The sequence below is a fragment of the Rutidosis leptorrhynchoides genome, chromosome 3, assembly GCF_046630445.1.
Source record: "Rutidosis leptorrhynchoides isolate AG116_Rl617_1_P2 chromosome 3, CSIRO_AGI_Rlap_v1, whole genome shotgun sequence".
Lineage (NCBI taxonomy): Eukaryota > Viridiplantae > Streptophyta > Magnoliopsida > Asterales > Asteraceae > Rutidosis > Rutidosis leptorrhynchoides.
The window spans coordinates 388991583-389007572 of record NC_092335.1 but is presented as its reverse complement, the minus strand read 5'-3'; the positions used below and the strand labels follow the sequence as shown (position 1 = coordinate 389007572).

The following is a 15990-nucleotide window of genomic DNA, read 5'->3' as shown; positions in this document are numbered from 1 at the left end:
CTATGGTGGTGGCGTTCTCGATCATGAAGAAGAAGAAGACGGTTAGTAGTTCTTGGATCCTATCAATCGAAGGTGGTTATGGTAGTCGTGGTTATCATATAGAAGTAACAAGTAACTAGTATTAATGGTAAATGATGATTTGTAGGATGGTGTGTGGTTCTAGTGGGTTTTCTCCTATCAATTACACTGAATTGTATCATTTAATCAACCTAGTTGGTCGACAGAATCGTTTAGCAAGGACAGAAATATAATACAAGAAAAATAAAGGTGAAAGAGATGTGAAACTGAATTTAGATTATTCTACTGGTTTGAATTCGTGATTGGTACTAGCTAGATGTAAAAGAACAATCAAACACAGTATGAAAACTACATGAAACTGATTCAGATTCGGTTAATTGATCTCTTGTATATAATATATATAATTAATTAGTAAATAATAATAATAATACATTTAATATCATTAATAATGCTAAAATGATAATAATATTATTAATATCAAGTATAATAGTAGTTGTTAATAAAAATGTTAATAATGATATTAATAATAATTACACAACATTAATATTTAATATTAATAATAAAAATGAAACTAATAATAATAATAATAATTGTATTAATAATAATAAATAGTAGTGATGCTAAAATCATAAAATTGACAATCTTAATAGGTTTACTAATAATAATCATGGTAACAATAATATTATTAATAATGCTAATAATAACACTACTTATAATAATATCAATATTATTAATGATAATACTAATATTAATAATAATACTTATACATATCAGATTTCATGTATATGCTTATATTTCATTTTAGAAATAATAATACAAATATTAATATTAACAATATTAATAATAAAAGTACTAATAATTATATTAATCTAATAATTATATTCGAACTTGTAACTAAATTTAATATAGTACAACGTATTAACTATATCATATGTACCAATAATAGAATACTTTGAAATTTTAATAATTATTAATTACAATATACATATATTATTACTTAGGTATTATATTCTTTTTAATAGTATCTTAATTAATATTTGTATATTATTCTACATTGTTAATTCCAGTTGATTAATGTGTATTCTATTAATTCAAAATATTATATATATTCTTAACTTTATTTTTATATATATTTACATATTTAATTACACACAATTGTTCGTGAATCGTCGGGCGCAGTCAAAGGGTAATTGATTACATGAATATAAATTTCAAAGTTTTCGAGACTCAATATTACAGACTTTGCTTATCGTGTCGGAAACATATAAAGATTAAAGTTTAAATTTGGTCGAAAATTCCCGCGTCATCACAGTAAGGATGTATTTACACTCGTAATACATTGTATGTAAATACATTTTAATTTAAGTTAATTACGTCATTTAAATAGTAACATATATATTGTTCAAAAACTCTTTAAATTAGTAGTATGAAAATATATATATAATACTTTGTTAATATACTTAATGAGATATTTAATTATCATATTTTCAAGTTAAATATATGTATATATACACATATATATAATTAATACAAGTTATGACGTTCGTGAATCGTAGGAATAAAAGGGTGGTCAACTGCTTATATAAAATTCTTTCTGGAGGTTCAAGACTTATTAAAATTCATCGCTTATCATGTCGAAATTATTAAATCATATAAATAGTATAATCAAGTAGTCGGAAAAATCCGGGTCATCACAACCATCTAACCCCATCGCCTCCTAGGCACTTCCACGCCTCAATCGGAATTTGGTCTGGTCCTACTGCTTGGTTTCTCCCCATCTTTCGTAGGGCCGATCTAACTTCCTCCTGGTTAATCCTTGTGCAGAAACAGTTGTTTTGATATTCACGGACCTCGTGAAGTTCCCCGTTCCGCTCCGTTCTTGCCCTACCGAAAAGGGATGCAAAATACTCTTCCCATCTTTTCCTAATAAGGTCTTCTCTCACTATACTTTGACCTGCTTCATTCTTGATATATTTGACGTTAACTAAGTCCCTACCTCTTCGCTCCCTAGCTTTAGCTATTCTATATAGTTGACGTTAAATATTAAATATTAGTGCAATAACAACAAAACTCAATCTTAAATAGTGACCCGTTCTCTATTTTAAAATAAAGAGAAGTCATTTGAAACACTCTAAGAGTAGAAAAAGTCATTCATCTCTCTGTTCGACGGATAAAAAGATTATTTCCAATGAGCTCCGACGAATAATTAAGACACAAAATTAAAAAAAATTAAAAATAAAAAAAATGAAACGCCTTAAAAATGGTAGAATTAAATTTCAGCGTGTTTTAAATCTTGTATGAATTCAATTTAGGCTCTAAAAGATAATTGAGATTAAAATTGAATTCCAAACAAAATTTAAAAACTAGTGCATTTTCTAAGTATATGATTACAAAACAGTAGTACCCATACATAACAATAACAACATCACACATTCTCACCAAGACAATAACAGCAAACATTGGGTTTTCTAGCACAAGTAATACATATTTTCGTCTAACTCAGTAGACCCAATAGAGATATAAAAAAATAATAATAATATTATACTACTAATAATACAGCACTGTTTCGTCTTCTAAAATTATATCCACGTTTGTCTCATAATGAATATCTAATATCTATTGCAAAAACTACGGGAGTAAAGGCCACACAAGTAGCAAATGTCCACAACTTTATCAAACTTCAACAGTCAAAAAGGGTCACGAGTCAAAAAGGGTCAAAACACAATGAACTGCAAGTATGATACAATCATACAATTGAACCGCAGGATCAAGAGTTTCAAACAGACCTGCTTCAACATGAGTAAAACGAATAAATAAACATAAACATTCTTACATTATACTCATAACACTGGAATTTTTCTAAAGTGGCGATCAACATCATTGCTTAGCCGGCCTTGCACGTGGTCTCTTCACCACCGCCACATCAGCATCATTACCCAATGATCGCCCCCTTTTCGGTCTTTTGTTGTCGGCAGATCTTGTTAGACGTAATGTACCAACATGCGAATCTGGCTGCCCTCTCGTCCTCTTCGTGACTTCATCCACTAGATTCCTATCAGCTGATTGTCGTTTTCGTTTCGGCCTTTTGTTCTTAGTGACTTCTGTTATACAAAATTTACCTTCATTTCTGATGAACTTGATTACGAATTCGTCTCCTTGTGATAAATCATTCCTTCGCAAAAAAGGACCCCATCCAGCCGACACATAGTAATTTTTCCCCTTCCTACATTTATGCGACAACAAGCCCCATGACTGCTCGGTTCCATCAAGATTCTTCACCGTTACGCTATTTCCGGCCTCAATTCCAGGCAAATCCATAAATTCCTCCGGAAGCCACTATTTAATACCATTATGCATAAACATTGAATCATAAGGGCATAAGTCTTAAAGCGAGCTTACTTAATTTCTAAATAATAATAATTATTATTGTTATTATTATTATTTCTAACATTACCGGGAGGGCAAGTAATTTTATGTACGCGGCTTAACCGAATTAATCAGTGGCCATCTCCAAACCCTTCCCTAGCCACCATGCCCCAACCATTGGGCCGTGGGCTTAGTGATGGTTATTATTATTAATACTAATTTTTAAATTACTAATCAGTATAATAAGAATCAAAGGGCTTCTATCAATGGAACTTATCAGATTATGAGTTCGAGTCGCATCGTGGACAAAAAGGGTGCGTGTCTACTTTTTAAAAATAATTCAATATAATAAGATAGTGAGGCCATATACATAAAACAGAAATATGCTCTTAGAGAACTCATCCAAGCTCTATTTTTTTCAAATAAGTCTTAGTTGAGATCAAATAAAGGACTAGTTCATTAGTTTGGGATTGCTAATTTAAATTAAAACGTTTATCTGTTTTGAAAAGCGACCTTGATAACCAACCTTATTTCCAATTAACCAAGTCCTCCTAAAATATTAACACCTTTTTGCAGTAATAAATGAAATTAAACTTACCCATAGACGACCTTTAGGAATAGTAACGGTAATGAAAGGATCTTCACCATCATCATCACCATCGCCTTGTTTATAAGTCTTCCTCTTCACAACTTTAGTAGCCGGGATTTTATTGGATGGTTGTGACGGCTTTGCTAACCCTTTTTTCTTAGTGACTTTTGCCAAACATAACTTACCTTCGCTTCTAATGAAGTTGAACACACATTCGTCACCGTACATTAGTTTATTACTTTTTACGAAATGTTTCCACCCCCCAGACAAAAGGTAATATCCCGGCGATTTATGCCGCTGTTGAAAACGCAAGCCCAATTCCTGCTCTTCTCCGTCAAGATTCTTCACCGTCATCGTTTTTCCATCTTCGATTCCGGGCAAACCCGCATACTCATCAGGAAGCCACTATCAATACATATACAAATCATATAATATGATTAAAAGTGAAGCAATACTGTCTTTTCTTGAAATGATATTGAAAACATGTTAGTGTAAACCGTAAAGTTGTATGTACCAGATTTTTGACTGGATTTGGCAAAACTAGTTGGTAGCTTTATAAATGTACTTAGGTTTTTGACAGAGTAGCTGGAACTGCTAAAAATATAGTAAAAAAAAGTTGTAAGGTTTTCCCTGTTAGGGTTACACGGGAAGGGCGAGTAATCCGACCCCTGTCCGCAACCCATCAGGAATACTCCCTGGCTGTTTCCATCCGTCTAAAAGCTTTAAGTTGTTTTAACCAAACGAAATTGTTTATTAGATACGAGCTTTTTCATAAAAGCTAGAAGTTAAAAGCTCCAAAAAGTTCTCAGCCAAACGTACGCAGGCATTAGCAAACAAAGTAATATACTTGGGTGATCTTTAAATGTATTCTTTCTATCATTATCAATCAATGTGATGGTTTAAGCAAAACAATGAATTATAGCCTCATAAAAAATATCCAACATTAATTTTATTCATATATAGTGATATATGCACATAAAAGCTAAGACTTTATCAATTATACTTTCAGAATCTTACCATGACAGGGCTTTTAGTGATAACCATCGTAAAGGAAAGATCACTGTCATCACCATTGATATCAATACCACCATCTTCATCTTCAACGTCATTATCATCATTATCTTCATCTTCAGCATCATTATCATCATCATTAGAGTCATTATTATCAACTTGTGTACGAGGCTGCCGACTTCTTTTGTTCTTGGTAACTTTTACTAAACATAATTTATCTTCATTTCTTATGAACTTAAATACACACTCATCTCCTTCGTTCAGATTATTATTGCATCTGAAATCAGTCCATTTCGTCGATAAGACGTACCGTTTCTTCCTCTTCTTCATGTATGATTTATCCAATCGCAACCCCACTTGAATCTCCTCTCCGTCAAGATTCTTTAATGTGATTGTTTTTCTATCTTTTATTCCTAGCAACCCCGAAAATTCTTCCGAAAGCAGCTAATATAACGAATTAACCAGCATACAAAAAAGGTTAAGTAAACCGAGTATCATTTATATAAGATGAATTGTTATGAAGTTGAAACACAAATGCTTTTTATCAGTATAAAATTCATTTAATCTTACCATAAATTGATACGTTTTAGTGATAATACACGTAAAGGAAGGATCACCATCACCACCAGCAATATCATCATCATCATCATCATCATCCTCCTCCTCCTCCTCATCATCATCATCTTCACTATAATTTTCAGATGGTTGTGACTGCCAAAAAATAATATCCTCTTAAAAGGTTAAACCTTTTATTGATGAAACATGCCACACTATTTTAGTAAACTAGAAAAAAAGCATATAATGATAAAAATATAGGATGATACTACAAAAGGTTTAAATTACTTAAGAAATCAAGTATCTTGAAAATGCAAGATTACTATTTTTACCAATAATAGCAGCAAACAAAAAGACTAACTTTAGAAGCAAATATCTATAAACTGCAATTAAGATACAATTTTTTGTCAACAAATATAACTGAATGAACTGTCTTGAAAATGCTAAACGTATTGATTACTTTCAATATAGAACCATAGCTACAATCAACTAAAACAATCAGTTTAAACTCAGTAATCCCAACCAGTTTAATATGATTTTTATGAATCAATGGAACCATAACTGCAATCGAATAGCACAATCGACTTAAACTGTAAACTTAATTCACTATTTCATCTGCAAAGTGAAATCTACCTTTAAAAAATTGTACATAAACATTGGCAAAAATTCGATAAACAGATATATATTATAGAAAGCTAATAAATGTTACCAAGATATTTTTGTTTGTTTTTGACAGAGTTGATGTAAAAGATGCATCATCATCTTCACTGTCGATATCATCAGCGTCATCATCGATATCATCATCATCATCATCATCGTCGTCATCATCATCATCATCATCATCATCATCATCATCACTAGCACTTTCAACATTAACATAATCACCATGTTCATGTGGCGTCCGGGCCCACTTTCTTGTGGACCTTTTCTTCTTGGTGACTTTTGCTAGACATAACTTATCTTCATTTTTAATGTACTTAAATACACATTCATATCCTTCCAATAACTCATTATTTTGCCTGAATTCAGCCCACCCTGTTGAAAGATAGTACCTTTCTGACTCATTCAATTTTTCAAACAGCACCCGCACAGGCCATTCTTGTTCGTCACGGTTCGTCAAAATTATTGTTTTTTCCGCATCAATTTTAGCCAATTCCACAAATTCGGTTGGAAGCCGCTAATGATACCAACATACAAATAATGAAATAAGTTATCATGAAACAAAGTGATTACAACAACAACAACAACAACAACAACAACAACAACAAAACCCAATACCACATGAGTGGTGTATGGGGGAGGTGAGATGTAGACAATCTTTCGGATATCTTTCCCCTATCAGAGAATAAAAACAAGTCATTTCTCCACCCTGAGTGCAAAGTAGAGAAACTCATCCCCTCTCTATTCGACGGATAAAGAGATTGCTTCCGAGTGGACCTCCGGCCAAAAAGTATATTATTATTTTTTAAGTTAAATAAAAATTAAAATAAAATAGAGACGTCATGAAAATGGTAGAATCAAATTTCCATGGGTTTTGAAAACCTTCCTGGGATTCAATTTAGGCTCTAAACGGTAGTCAAGACGCCAATAAATTGACGCTTGCTGTTGATACCAAAATTGAGCCAAAAGGACCTTGTAAACAGAAACACGAAAGGCATGCTAGGTGGAAGTTGTTGCGCAAGCAAAGTGCCAACCACCCGTACAAACCAAAACACCACTCATGCACCTTTACAGTAGACATCCCCGAAGCCACACGGCTAAATGAAAAACCAGCTAAGCTCAAGAGCAAAGGAGTTCGTTCTCCGCCATAATGGCCCCAAGATGCACTGAACGATGCGCCAATGAAACAAAGTGATTAGTGAACTATAATACATTTACACCAAAAATATATTATTTTGACCATAATACATTTACAACACTTTTTAAAAAATGGTTCACATAGTTTTAATAACATGAAAATTTTAAATTTAGTGGTGCATCAATACATAAGAGTGGTGCACAAATCATCTCCTTTTAACTTTTACCTATAATAATATAATGGTTGCTAACATGAAAGTAGAATGAATGTGTCGACTCTTGAACATGCACTTGAAAAATGTTAACCAATAAACACACATATATATGGATTTGTAGTTATATACTTATATAATAATTATAATTATATAATGTAAATATAATACAACTATACCAAGGAGCTTCGCTTCAACGCTATCCCAACTCCATGTGTGTTGGGACGAGCGTTAGGTCATGGGTTCGAGCCTCGCTCGGCCCATCCTATTAATCAATCTGCCTTAAACATGAAGTTCCAGATTGACCTCAAGGTATTTTCTCCCGGATCCATTCAGGAACCCGGTCCGCCTGGCCCTCGAGATGGTTTAAGGATCGGGTTCCTGCAATGCGATTCGGTTTCCTCCCGAAAGTGCGTGCGTGGCAAATGAGAGTATTCGATGCCGACCATTGCTTTTTAAAAAATATATAATACAACTATACATCCATGTTTAGGCTTTTAGCCTTGATAGCATTTTTTTTACTATTATATAGATAAATCAGCTTCGATCTTCTACAACATGCAACCTAAATATTTGTTGTCACTCATGTAACTTAAATATGCAATCTAGATTCACTCTTTCAACTCCACAAAAATAATAATAATAATTATAAATAATAAATAAATTCACATTTTTCAGCCTTCAAAGTGTCAAAGTTTAACTTTCTTTGTCTCTTTCAGAAAATCTGGAAAAAGTAGTACAGTAATATATGGAGTTACAAATCATAGATCTTACCAATGTACTTTCATGAGCCTTTGAGATAGTTAATATGAAGAAAGGATCACCATCATTACCATCAATTTGAACATCATCATCATCATCATCATCATCAACATCAACATCAACATCAACATCAACATCTACATCTACATCTACATCTACATCTACATCTACATCTACATCTACATCATCATCATTCTTATAATCTTCATCTTTGTCATCTTCATCTTCTTCTTGATCATCATGAGTATCATCATCATCAGTGACATCATCATCATCAACATTACAAACAACAACATCATCATCATCAATATTATCATCATCAACAACACAAACACTATCAACAACAGTACCAACACTATCGATATCCTGTTCGACATTAATTTTGGGGGGCAAAACTTTTGGACAACCGCTAGGGCTATAAATTAACAATCTGAAAGTGGATTTATCAATAAGTCTAAATAAAAGTACATCCCCAAAACCCAATTTGACTTCTTTAACAACATCGCTCCATCCATTGGTAAAATAATAATTTGCACCATTTTTTTCAATCTTTAATTTCCATATGTAGTCTCCATTCAATGTTTGGATTATTGGGTCTTGAGGAATCTTGTTTTGCAAATGCTTGGTCACAAAATCATCTGGTAATACCTGCAAAATTCAATATCTTTATAAACAAATATTATTATATTATAACTTTATAAACAAATATTATTATATTATTGCATTACTTATTTTAAAAATAAATTAAATTAATATAACAGAAAAAGTGAAAGTAGAAGAATACCAGTTGAGAGTGATCAGTTGGATTGAGTAAAATTTTGAAGAAAGAAGGAGATGGGAGAGAAGAAGCCATTTGAGGTCAACTTTGGGAAAGATGAAAGGGTTCTGAGGTTGATACGGTATATATATTGGATTCCGCCCGTATATATTTGTTCATAAAGTGAAAAAAGAGGGGGTCAACATCGGTTGGGTTTACGAATTTTTTATTTTATTGGTATTTTGGTTTTATGATAAATAAATCCAATCCAAAACTAAAATTAATGGGCAGTGATATATTCAAATTAATTTTTAACAGATTCACCCGTATTTGTTATCTTCTGAAAAATACTCTCCAATAAATTTTATTAAAAGAATTGTGAAAGACATAATTTAAGAACATGTTAGTCAATTTATGTGAATCTATCAAAATGAAGGTTGAAAATATCAATTCTCAAAATAATAAATCCATTGTTTTTATTGTTGAGCTTGAACTTTCTTAGAAAATGTGTCATGTTTGATGATGAGGCCAGACATTAATCCTGTTATGTTGCGTGTAAGATACATTAAAGTGTTTTTGAAACGTGTATTTTGTATACATGTGTAACGTAATTAATCCGGTAAAAAAACCCATAGTTAAATAATAATAACTAGTGCAAGGACCCGTGGATTCACGGGAATTTAAAGAAACGGGTTTACTAAAAAGAATAATTAAAAAAATATTTACATAAAAATTACATTATAATATACCTCTGTAATCAACAACATGCTAGTGGATCATGAGTATTTATGACAAATTATGGAATCAACACTACAGCAAATATACCTTTATAATCAACAACATGCTAGTTTCTTGCAACTTTGACAACAACAAAGGAGGAGGTCACTAAAACACTTGAAAGTGAGAGCACTCTAATATGACTAACGAACATGACATATATAACTTGCAAAGTGTAGATGAAGAAACTGACCCTTTCTGATGATCTAATCATTTTACCCATACCTTACTCCATATCCATCATTCTTCTACAATAACCAAATCCATTTTAAGCAACATTCCATTTAACACATCATCATCATCATATCATTTATAGATTTACAGTATAATTTACAAATTTTTACCTATAACCCAATTTATTCCGTCATTTCATCGAACACCAAGTAGATGTCTATCCTTCCTTTATTCACATCATTATTAAGTGTTTGATACATAATCATGCACAATCTAACCCTGCAAAATTACAACAAAATAAATGAATGCTTCTATGCAATATGAAGATTAAGTCAAAAAAAATAACAAAAAGAGAACATGGATCAAAATAGAAAATGGATAAAGGTCATAAAAATTGAATTAGCCAAACTCGATTTACCTGCAGAAAAAAAAATTGCACTACTTACAAATTTCATAAATAAGATGACTAAATGGGTCTAATGTAAATGGGTAAAAACAGAACATGGATCAAAATAGAAAATCGAGAAGGCCATACAAAACACAAACAAATATGTCATCTTTAAGAACATAAACTTAATATATGATCCAAGTTATGAAGATAAACTAAATATGTATATAGTAAAGTAAATTCAGCTGTAAACGTCATCTATTATGAACATAATATTTTCTATACATATAGTACAATGCATTAATTTCCATAAGGTTGAAGAAACACAACCACGTTTAACCCATACAAACTGACCCCAATAACCTACTAACTATACGAACCACACATTCAAAATGTTTAGATTTATTTATACATTCAAAGTGTTTTAGATCTAAAAGAAATGTACCACGGTGAGAGAAATAAGAAAGGTAACAGGATTAAATCACAAAGAACTTTGCATTCAAAAACAATGTGACTGAGCAAAATAATGAAATTACCATAACATTATCCCCTAAGACGAAAATAGATTCCTCCAAAAACATGGTCTAAGTGCATGTTCAAGCTACCTGTAAGCATTCTTTTCATAGTAGCATTTCAAAAACCGTCGCATTTAAGGCTACGGTCCAGTTAAGCAAATCTGTGTTTTACATAAGCCTGGATGGAGCCACATTCAAAAGTTAGATAACTTTCAAATTTAAGTTAGATTTTAAGCAAATTTTCTTTCTTGTTAGCATAACATAAATTATCAAATCTATATGAATTACACCATCCTCATGACACATTGTGATTCCAGCATTCGCAAGTTCATTGTAATAAACTAATAATATCTGGCAACAGTGGCAGCCACTGTAAAGAAAATAAACATAAATTTAGATATAAAAAAACCATAAAAGTGACACAATGTGGAACCGAAAAAACTTAATGAAGCTTAGAGAAATGAAAAGATCTTAATGAAGCTCACTAACAAAATAATAATGTATGTACATCCAAGACAATATGGAAATGGAACAACTAATTACCAAAATAATACCTGCATCAAGGACAATGCTCAAAACCATCTTCCACGTTCTAACTTTTCATTATAAACTGTTAGTTAAGAACCACATCCAAGTCAAATATAGATAAAATTAAACAACCGGAACAATGTGAAACAACTAATTACCAAAAGAATACTTGCAACTAATTACCAAATGAGTACTAATTACCAAAAAAAATACTTACAATTAAGTTTGAGACACTTCTTTGAGACATTTTAGTTGTAACCCAAGTTCCCAAATCACAGAACCCACCCACAATACACTCCAATCTTTATGATTGTACAATAAATAAGCAGTAACAATGAAGAACAAATACAAAATAAAAGCATAAATCATAAAGAATCAATTATAACTAACAAAATAAGTCAATATTAAGAAATTTTACCATTGAAATTGTAATAATTGCAGCTGGACCTTCACTTAGGTCCTTAACTTCATGTAATAATCGCAGCTGGACTTTCACTTAGCTCAAACACGTTTTATGCACTTTCAAATGACTATTAATCTTCATTCTTAAGCACCTGCATCAGTTGTTACACTTCAAATGCTTATAACTGGTGTGCATCAGTTGTTATACACTCAAAATCACTCAATATCAAAATCTTACTAACAAAAGTCAAGATTAGGGTTCTTACCAAATCTTTGAGGGATGAAGATGGTGATGAAATGCAGAAAATTCACCTTCATGGCGTTAGGTTAAGCCCCAATTGCGATTTCTCAAAACCCTAGCTTCCAATTCCTCCAAAAATTGAAGCATCCAAGCTTTCTCTCACTAAACTCACGTCTCTCTCTCTCTCTATGTTTCTGGTTCGTTCTTCTTCAAAATGAGCATATAAAAATGGTGGTAAGTGGTAGCAGCAGCGGCAGCGAGGACAGTGGTAGCAGCAGAGGAAACGATGGTGGTAAGTGCAGCAACATCAGCGGCAATGGTGATGGTGGTCGATGAAAGATGCAGAAGGTAGCAGCCACGCAGTCACGGTTATAAATTAGGGTTTAGGTTGGATGAGGAAGAAATTTAAGAAGAGAAAGAGAGAAGAAGAAGAGAAGCTGTGTGTTTTTTTTAGATTGCTAAGGGTTTGATGAAGATGGAGATAGAAGAAGGGTTTGAGTATTAATTTGAATTTGAACTAGTTGAGGAGCTCCGGCTTCGCGAAGGGGGCTACGTTTTGAATGCGAGTTAAAAAAAAGTGTTGATCTATTTTGTAAAAAAGAATTTTTTTTTTCGACATAACATTGAAGGGTTGTTCCTTTTGTGAAAGTTGCTGCTTTTAGCGTTCGGGTTTTTATTTAAAAAAAAAAGTTAGTAAAGTGGGGGTTCGATTTGTATTTTAATAAAAGGTAGTGGGTTAAGTTTGTGAAATTTTAAAAAACTTTACGTATAAAGTGGGGGTTCGATTTATATTTTAATAAAAGTTAGGGGGTTAAGTTTGTGAAAACAGAATATTAGTAAAAACAAAAAAAAAAGTTAGTAAAGTGAGGGTTCGATTTGTATTTTAATAAAAGTTAGGGGGTTAAGCTTGTGAAATTTTGGAAAAAATATACGTATAAAGTGGAGGGTTCGATTTGTATGTTAATGAAAGTTAAGAGGTTAAGTTTAGATAAAGTGAAAGAAGTTAAGGGGTTAAGTTTGGATAAAGTAGGAAAAATGAATAGTAATATTCATTTCCAGTTTATCATTTAGATATAGGTATAATATAATTCTTGATAAGAGAGAAATCAATTAGTGCAAGCAAATATTATACCGATGCAAAAAAGCTGGACTGTGTGTACATATATTTTTTTTTCTCTTTTTTCTTTTTCTCTTTTTTATTATATATTATATATTATATATTATATATCTATATCTAAAAGGCAAAGGCCAAATGAATAGTACTACTTCTTTTTCCACTTTTAGCAAACTTAACCCCCCGACTTTTATTAACATACAAATCGCACCCCTACTTTATAATCTTATTAAAATACAAATCGCACCCCCATTTTATACGTATATTTTTCCCAAATTTCACAAACTTAACCCCTAACTTTTATTAAAATACAAATCGAACCCCCATTTTACTAACTTTTTTTTTTACTAATATTCAATTTTCACAAACTTAACCCCTTAACTTTTATTAAAATAGAAATCGAACTCCCACTTTATACGTATATTTTTTTCAAATTTCACAAACTTAACCCTCTAACTTTTATTAAAATACAAATCGAACCCCTACTTTACTAACTTTTTTTTTTTTAAATAAAACCCGAACGCTAAAAGAAGCAACTTTCACAAAAGGAACAACCCTTCAATGTTAGATGTCGAAAAAAATTCTTTTTTACAAAATAGATCAAGACTTTTTTTTAACTCGCATTCAAAACGGAGCCCCTAGCGCGAAGCGAGGGCTCCACATCTAGTTAATATTAATTAATAAAACCTCTAAAAATAATTCAAAAAGGAAATTGATTTATGATGGCATGTAGATGACCTCCACTTTTTTCTTTTTTCTTTTTGATTTTTTCTATAACTTGATAAATGTTTTTTATGACATCATTTTATTAGTCTAATATAAGATTAGAATAGATAGATAATAATATATTAATAATAAATTTTGCTCTAAAATTGAGTATTTATATTTTTAATAATAATAATTATTAGTAATAACAAATGTCTCCTTATTTTTATTAAAAAAATTAAAATTTCAATTATAATATGAAGGTGGTATAATATGTTTTAAAGTTTGTACATGTGTTAATTGAGTCTTTTGTAAAAGATTATATAATTTTTTAAAGTTTGTACATATGGTCACGTGGATGTTTTATCATAATTTTAAAAAGTGATACGATATTTTGTGTTTAAAAAGTTGACTAATGAATGATATTTTGTTGTGTTTAAGAAATTTTATTTTAAGTATGTTATAAGAGATTTGATATTCCCACACAAATATATCACACAATATCAGTCACAATCTGACTTGCATTTTAGCCACATAAATTATTTAGTTGTTATGATTGAAGAAAAGAAAAGAATAAGATATGATGCAGAAGATAATAACGTTCGTTAAAAATTATACGAAATAATTATTTAGTTGTTATTATGAAAACGAAAAACTAATTTATTAATAAAGTAGAAGATGTAACAACCCAAACCAACCCTCGACCAAACCCCGTGAAAATACAAACAAAAAAAAAATTGCTGTACAGTGACCCCGCGCGCCGCGCCCCCTATCTGGCGCGCCGCGCCAAAACGGCCTGTCCCCGGGCTTTTTAAATGCGAAAAAGATAGACTCGTTCCCGACACTTTCAGACGAAACGCTTTTTACAACACATTAATATAAGTAAAACTAACATGATTAATTAATTAAAACGAGTTTTACATCGTGGGGCCCACATATGCCCAAAATACCCCTTTTAATACAAAATACAACTTCGACCCAATGAGTTTAAGTTCCAACAAACTACGAGCATGATGTTGGGAATAAACTACCCAATCCTAGGTCGAATCCAAGCAAGCATCAAAATGGGAAAATCATCTAATCCCGAGCATACCCTTGCCACGTCCGCCTTCGAACCTAAAAATGTAAACAACGAGAGGGTAAGCTAATGCTTAGTGAATGCAATACTTATACGCATACATACATAATCCAATTACTTGCATACACCTACACAACAACACAATAACATTAGCAAACCGCAATAACAAATAAACGATTAATCGTACGTACAACAAGTCAACATCATTAGCATAGAGATCTCAACAATAATACATGCCAAAAACGAATACGTACAATGCTAATAAAATTACACATCCCAATATACCCAATGTCGACATTCGACTCGATGGTGGCCGACGAAGAGTAGTAGGTCAAAATCGTTAACTACTCACCACCCATCGCACACGTAAATGGCCGACGAAGAGTAGTAGGTCAAAATCGTTAACTACTCACCACTACGCACTATGAGGCCGACGAAAAGTGCAACCCAAACGTTAACACTTACCTCAATCACAAGGATGGCCGACGAAAAGCGGAACCGCTTACCATCCCACGATAAGTGGCCAATGAAGAGCGAACCCCTAAACGGTTAACACTCACCACTTACCCAAACACACATGTGGCCGACGAAGAGCGATAGGTCAAACGTTAATCACTCGCCACAAACTAAATATACACATGTGACCGACGAAGAGTGATAGGTCAAACATTAACCACTCGTCACATATCCAAACGCACACATGTAGCCGACGAAGAGTGATAGGTCAAACATTAACCACTCGCTACATATCCAAAACGAATATAGCCAATGAAGAGCTATCCACGCGGATATCACTCACTATATTTTTCCCAACTCAAATGTGGTCCACGAAAAGTGAATCCTAACGGATATCACTTACCACCCCGCACACAAGCAACCAAATTATATACATAAGCGTATAAATATTCTACTCACCTTGAAATACTTGAAGAACGTATCCCGCGATCTTAACTTCTTCCACCGACTTCACGCAAATCACCTACGCAAAGTATACATGCAAA

General features: G+C 32.2%; 2 protein-coding genes and 1 long non-coding RNA gene across 5 annotated transcripts; all 3 read right to left on the bottom strand.

The window, feature by feature from the left end:
* Nucleotides 1-2619: 2619 nt before the first annotated feature.
* On the bottom strand, nt 2620-8463 carry LOC139897687 (uncharacterized). The gene is made up of 7 exons (XM_071880378.1): nt 8323-8463; nt 7266-7365; nt 6249-6716; nt 5555-5695; nt 4991-5428; nt 3983-4378; nt 2620-3354 (listed from the first exon to the last, which is right to left on the bottom strand). The coding sequence occupies exons 1-7, from the start codon at nt 8334-8336 to the stop codon at nt 2896-2898; spliced, it is 2016 nt and encodes a 671-aa protein (XP_071736479.1). The 5' UTR covers nt 8337-8463; the 3' UTR covers nt 2620-2895.
* On the bottom strand, nt 8448-9191 carry LOC139901330 (B3 domain-containing protein At3g18960-like). The gene is made up of 3 exons (XM_071884058.1): nt 9095-9191; nt 8488-8958; nt 8448-8453 (listed from the first exon to the last, which is right to left on the bottom strand). Exons 1-3 carry the CDS (start codon nt 9161-9163, stop codon nt 8448-8450), a joined length of 546 nt encoding a protein of 181 aa, XP_071740159.1. The 5' UTR covers nt 9164-9191.
* A 573-nt stretch (nt 9192-9764) lies between these two features.
* LOC139897686 (uncharacterized) lies at nt 9765-12520 on the bottom strand. 3 transcript variants are annotated; one of them, XR_011776730.1, is made up of 5 exons: nt 12118-12520; nt 11476-12003; nt 11012-11291; nt 10189-10297; nt 9765-10092 (listed from the first exon to the last, which is right to left on the bottom strand). It is a non-coding gene; the product is annotated as an uncharacterized lncRNA (long non-coding RNA). The 3 variants fall into 3 exon arrangements; XR_011776729.1 differs by having other exon boundaries at nt 10189-11291; nt 11476-11531; nt 11868-12003; XR_011776728.1 differs by having other exon boundaries at nt 10189-11291.
* Nucleotides 12521-15990: the final 3470 nt, after the last annotated feature.

Excerpts from the sequence above, each read along its gene's own strand:
- LOC139897687 (XM_071880378.1), bottom strand. Across the intron at positions 5,696-6,248 it reads AAACAAACAAAAATATCTTG|TCACAACCATCTGAAAATTA; the intron begins GTAACATTTATT and ends ATTTTTTGGCAG. Across the intron at positions 5,429-5,554 it reads CTAAAACGTATCAATTTATG|CTGCTTTCGGAAGAATTTTC; the intron begins GTAAGATTAAAT and ends TCGTTATATTAG.
- LOC139901330 (XM_071884058.1), bottom strand. The coding sequence starts at position 9,163 with ATGGCTTCTTCTCTCCCATCTCCTTCTTTCTTCAAAATTTTACTCAAT. Across the intron at positions 8,959-9,094 it reads CAACTGATCACTCTCAACTG|GTATTACCAGATGATTTTGT; the intron begins GTATTCTTCTAC and ends TGAATTTTGCAG.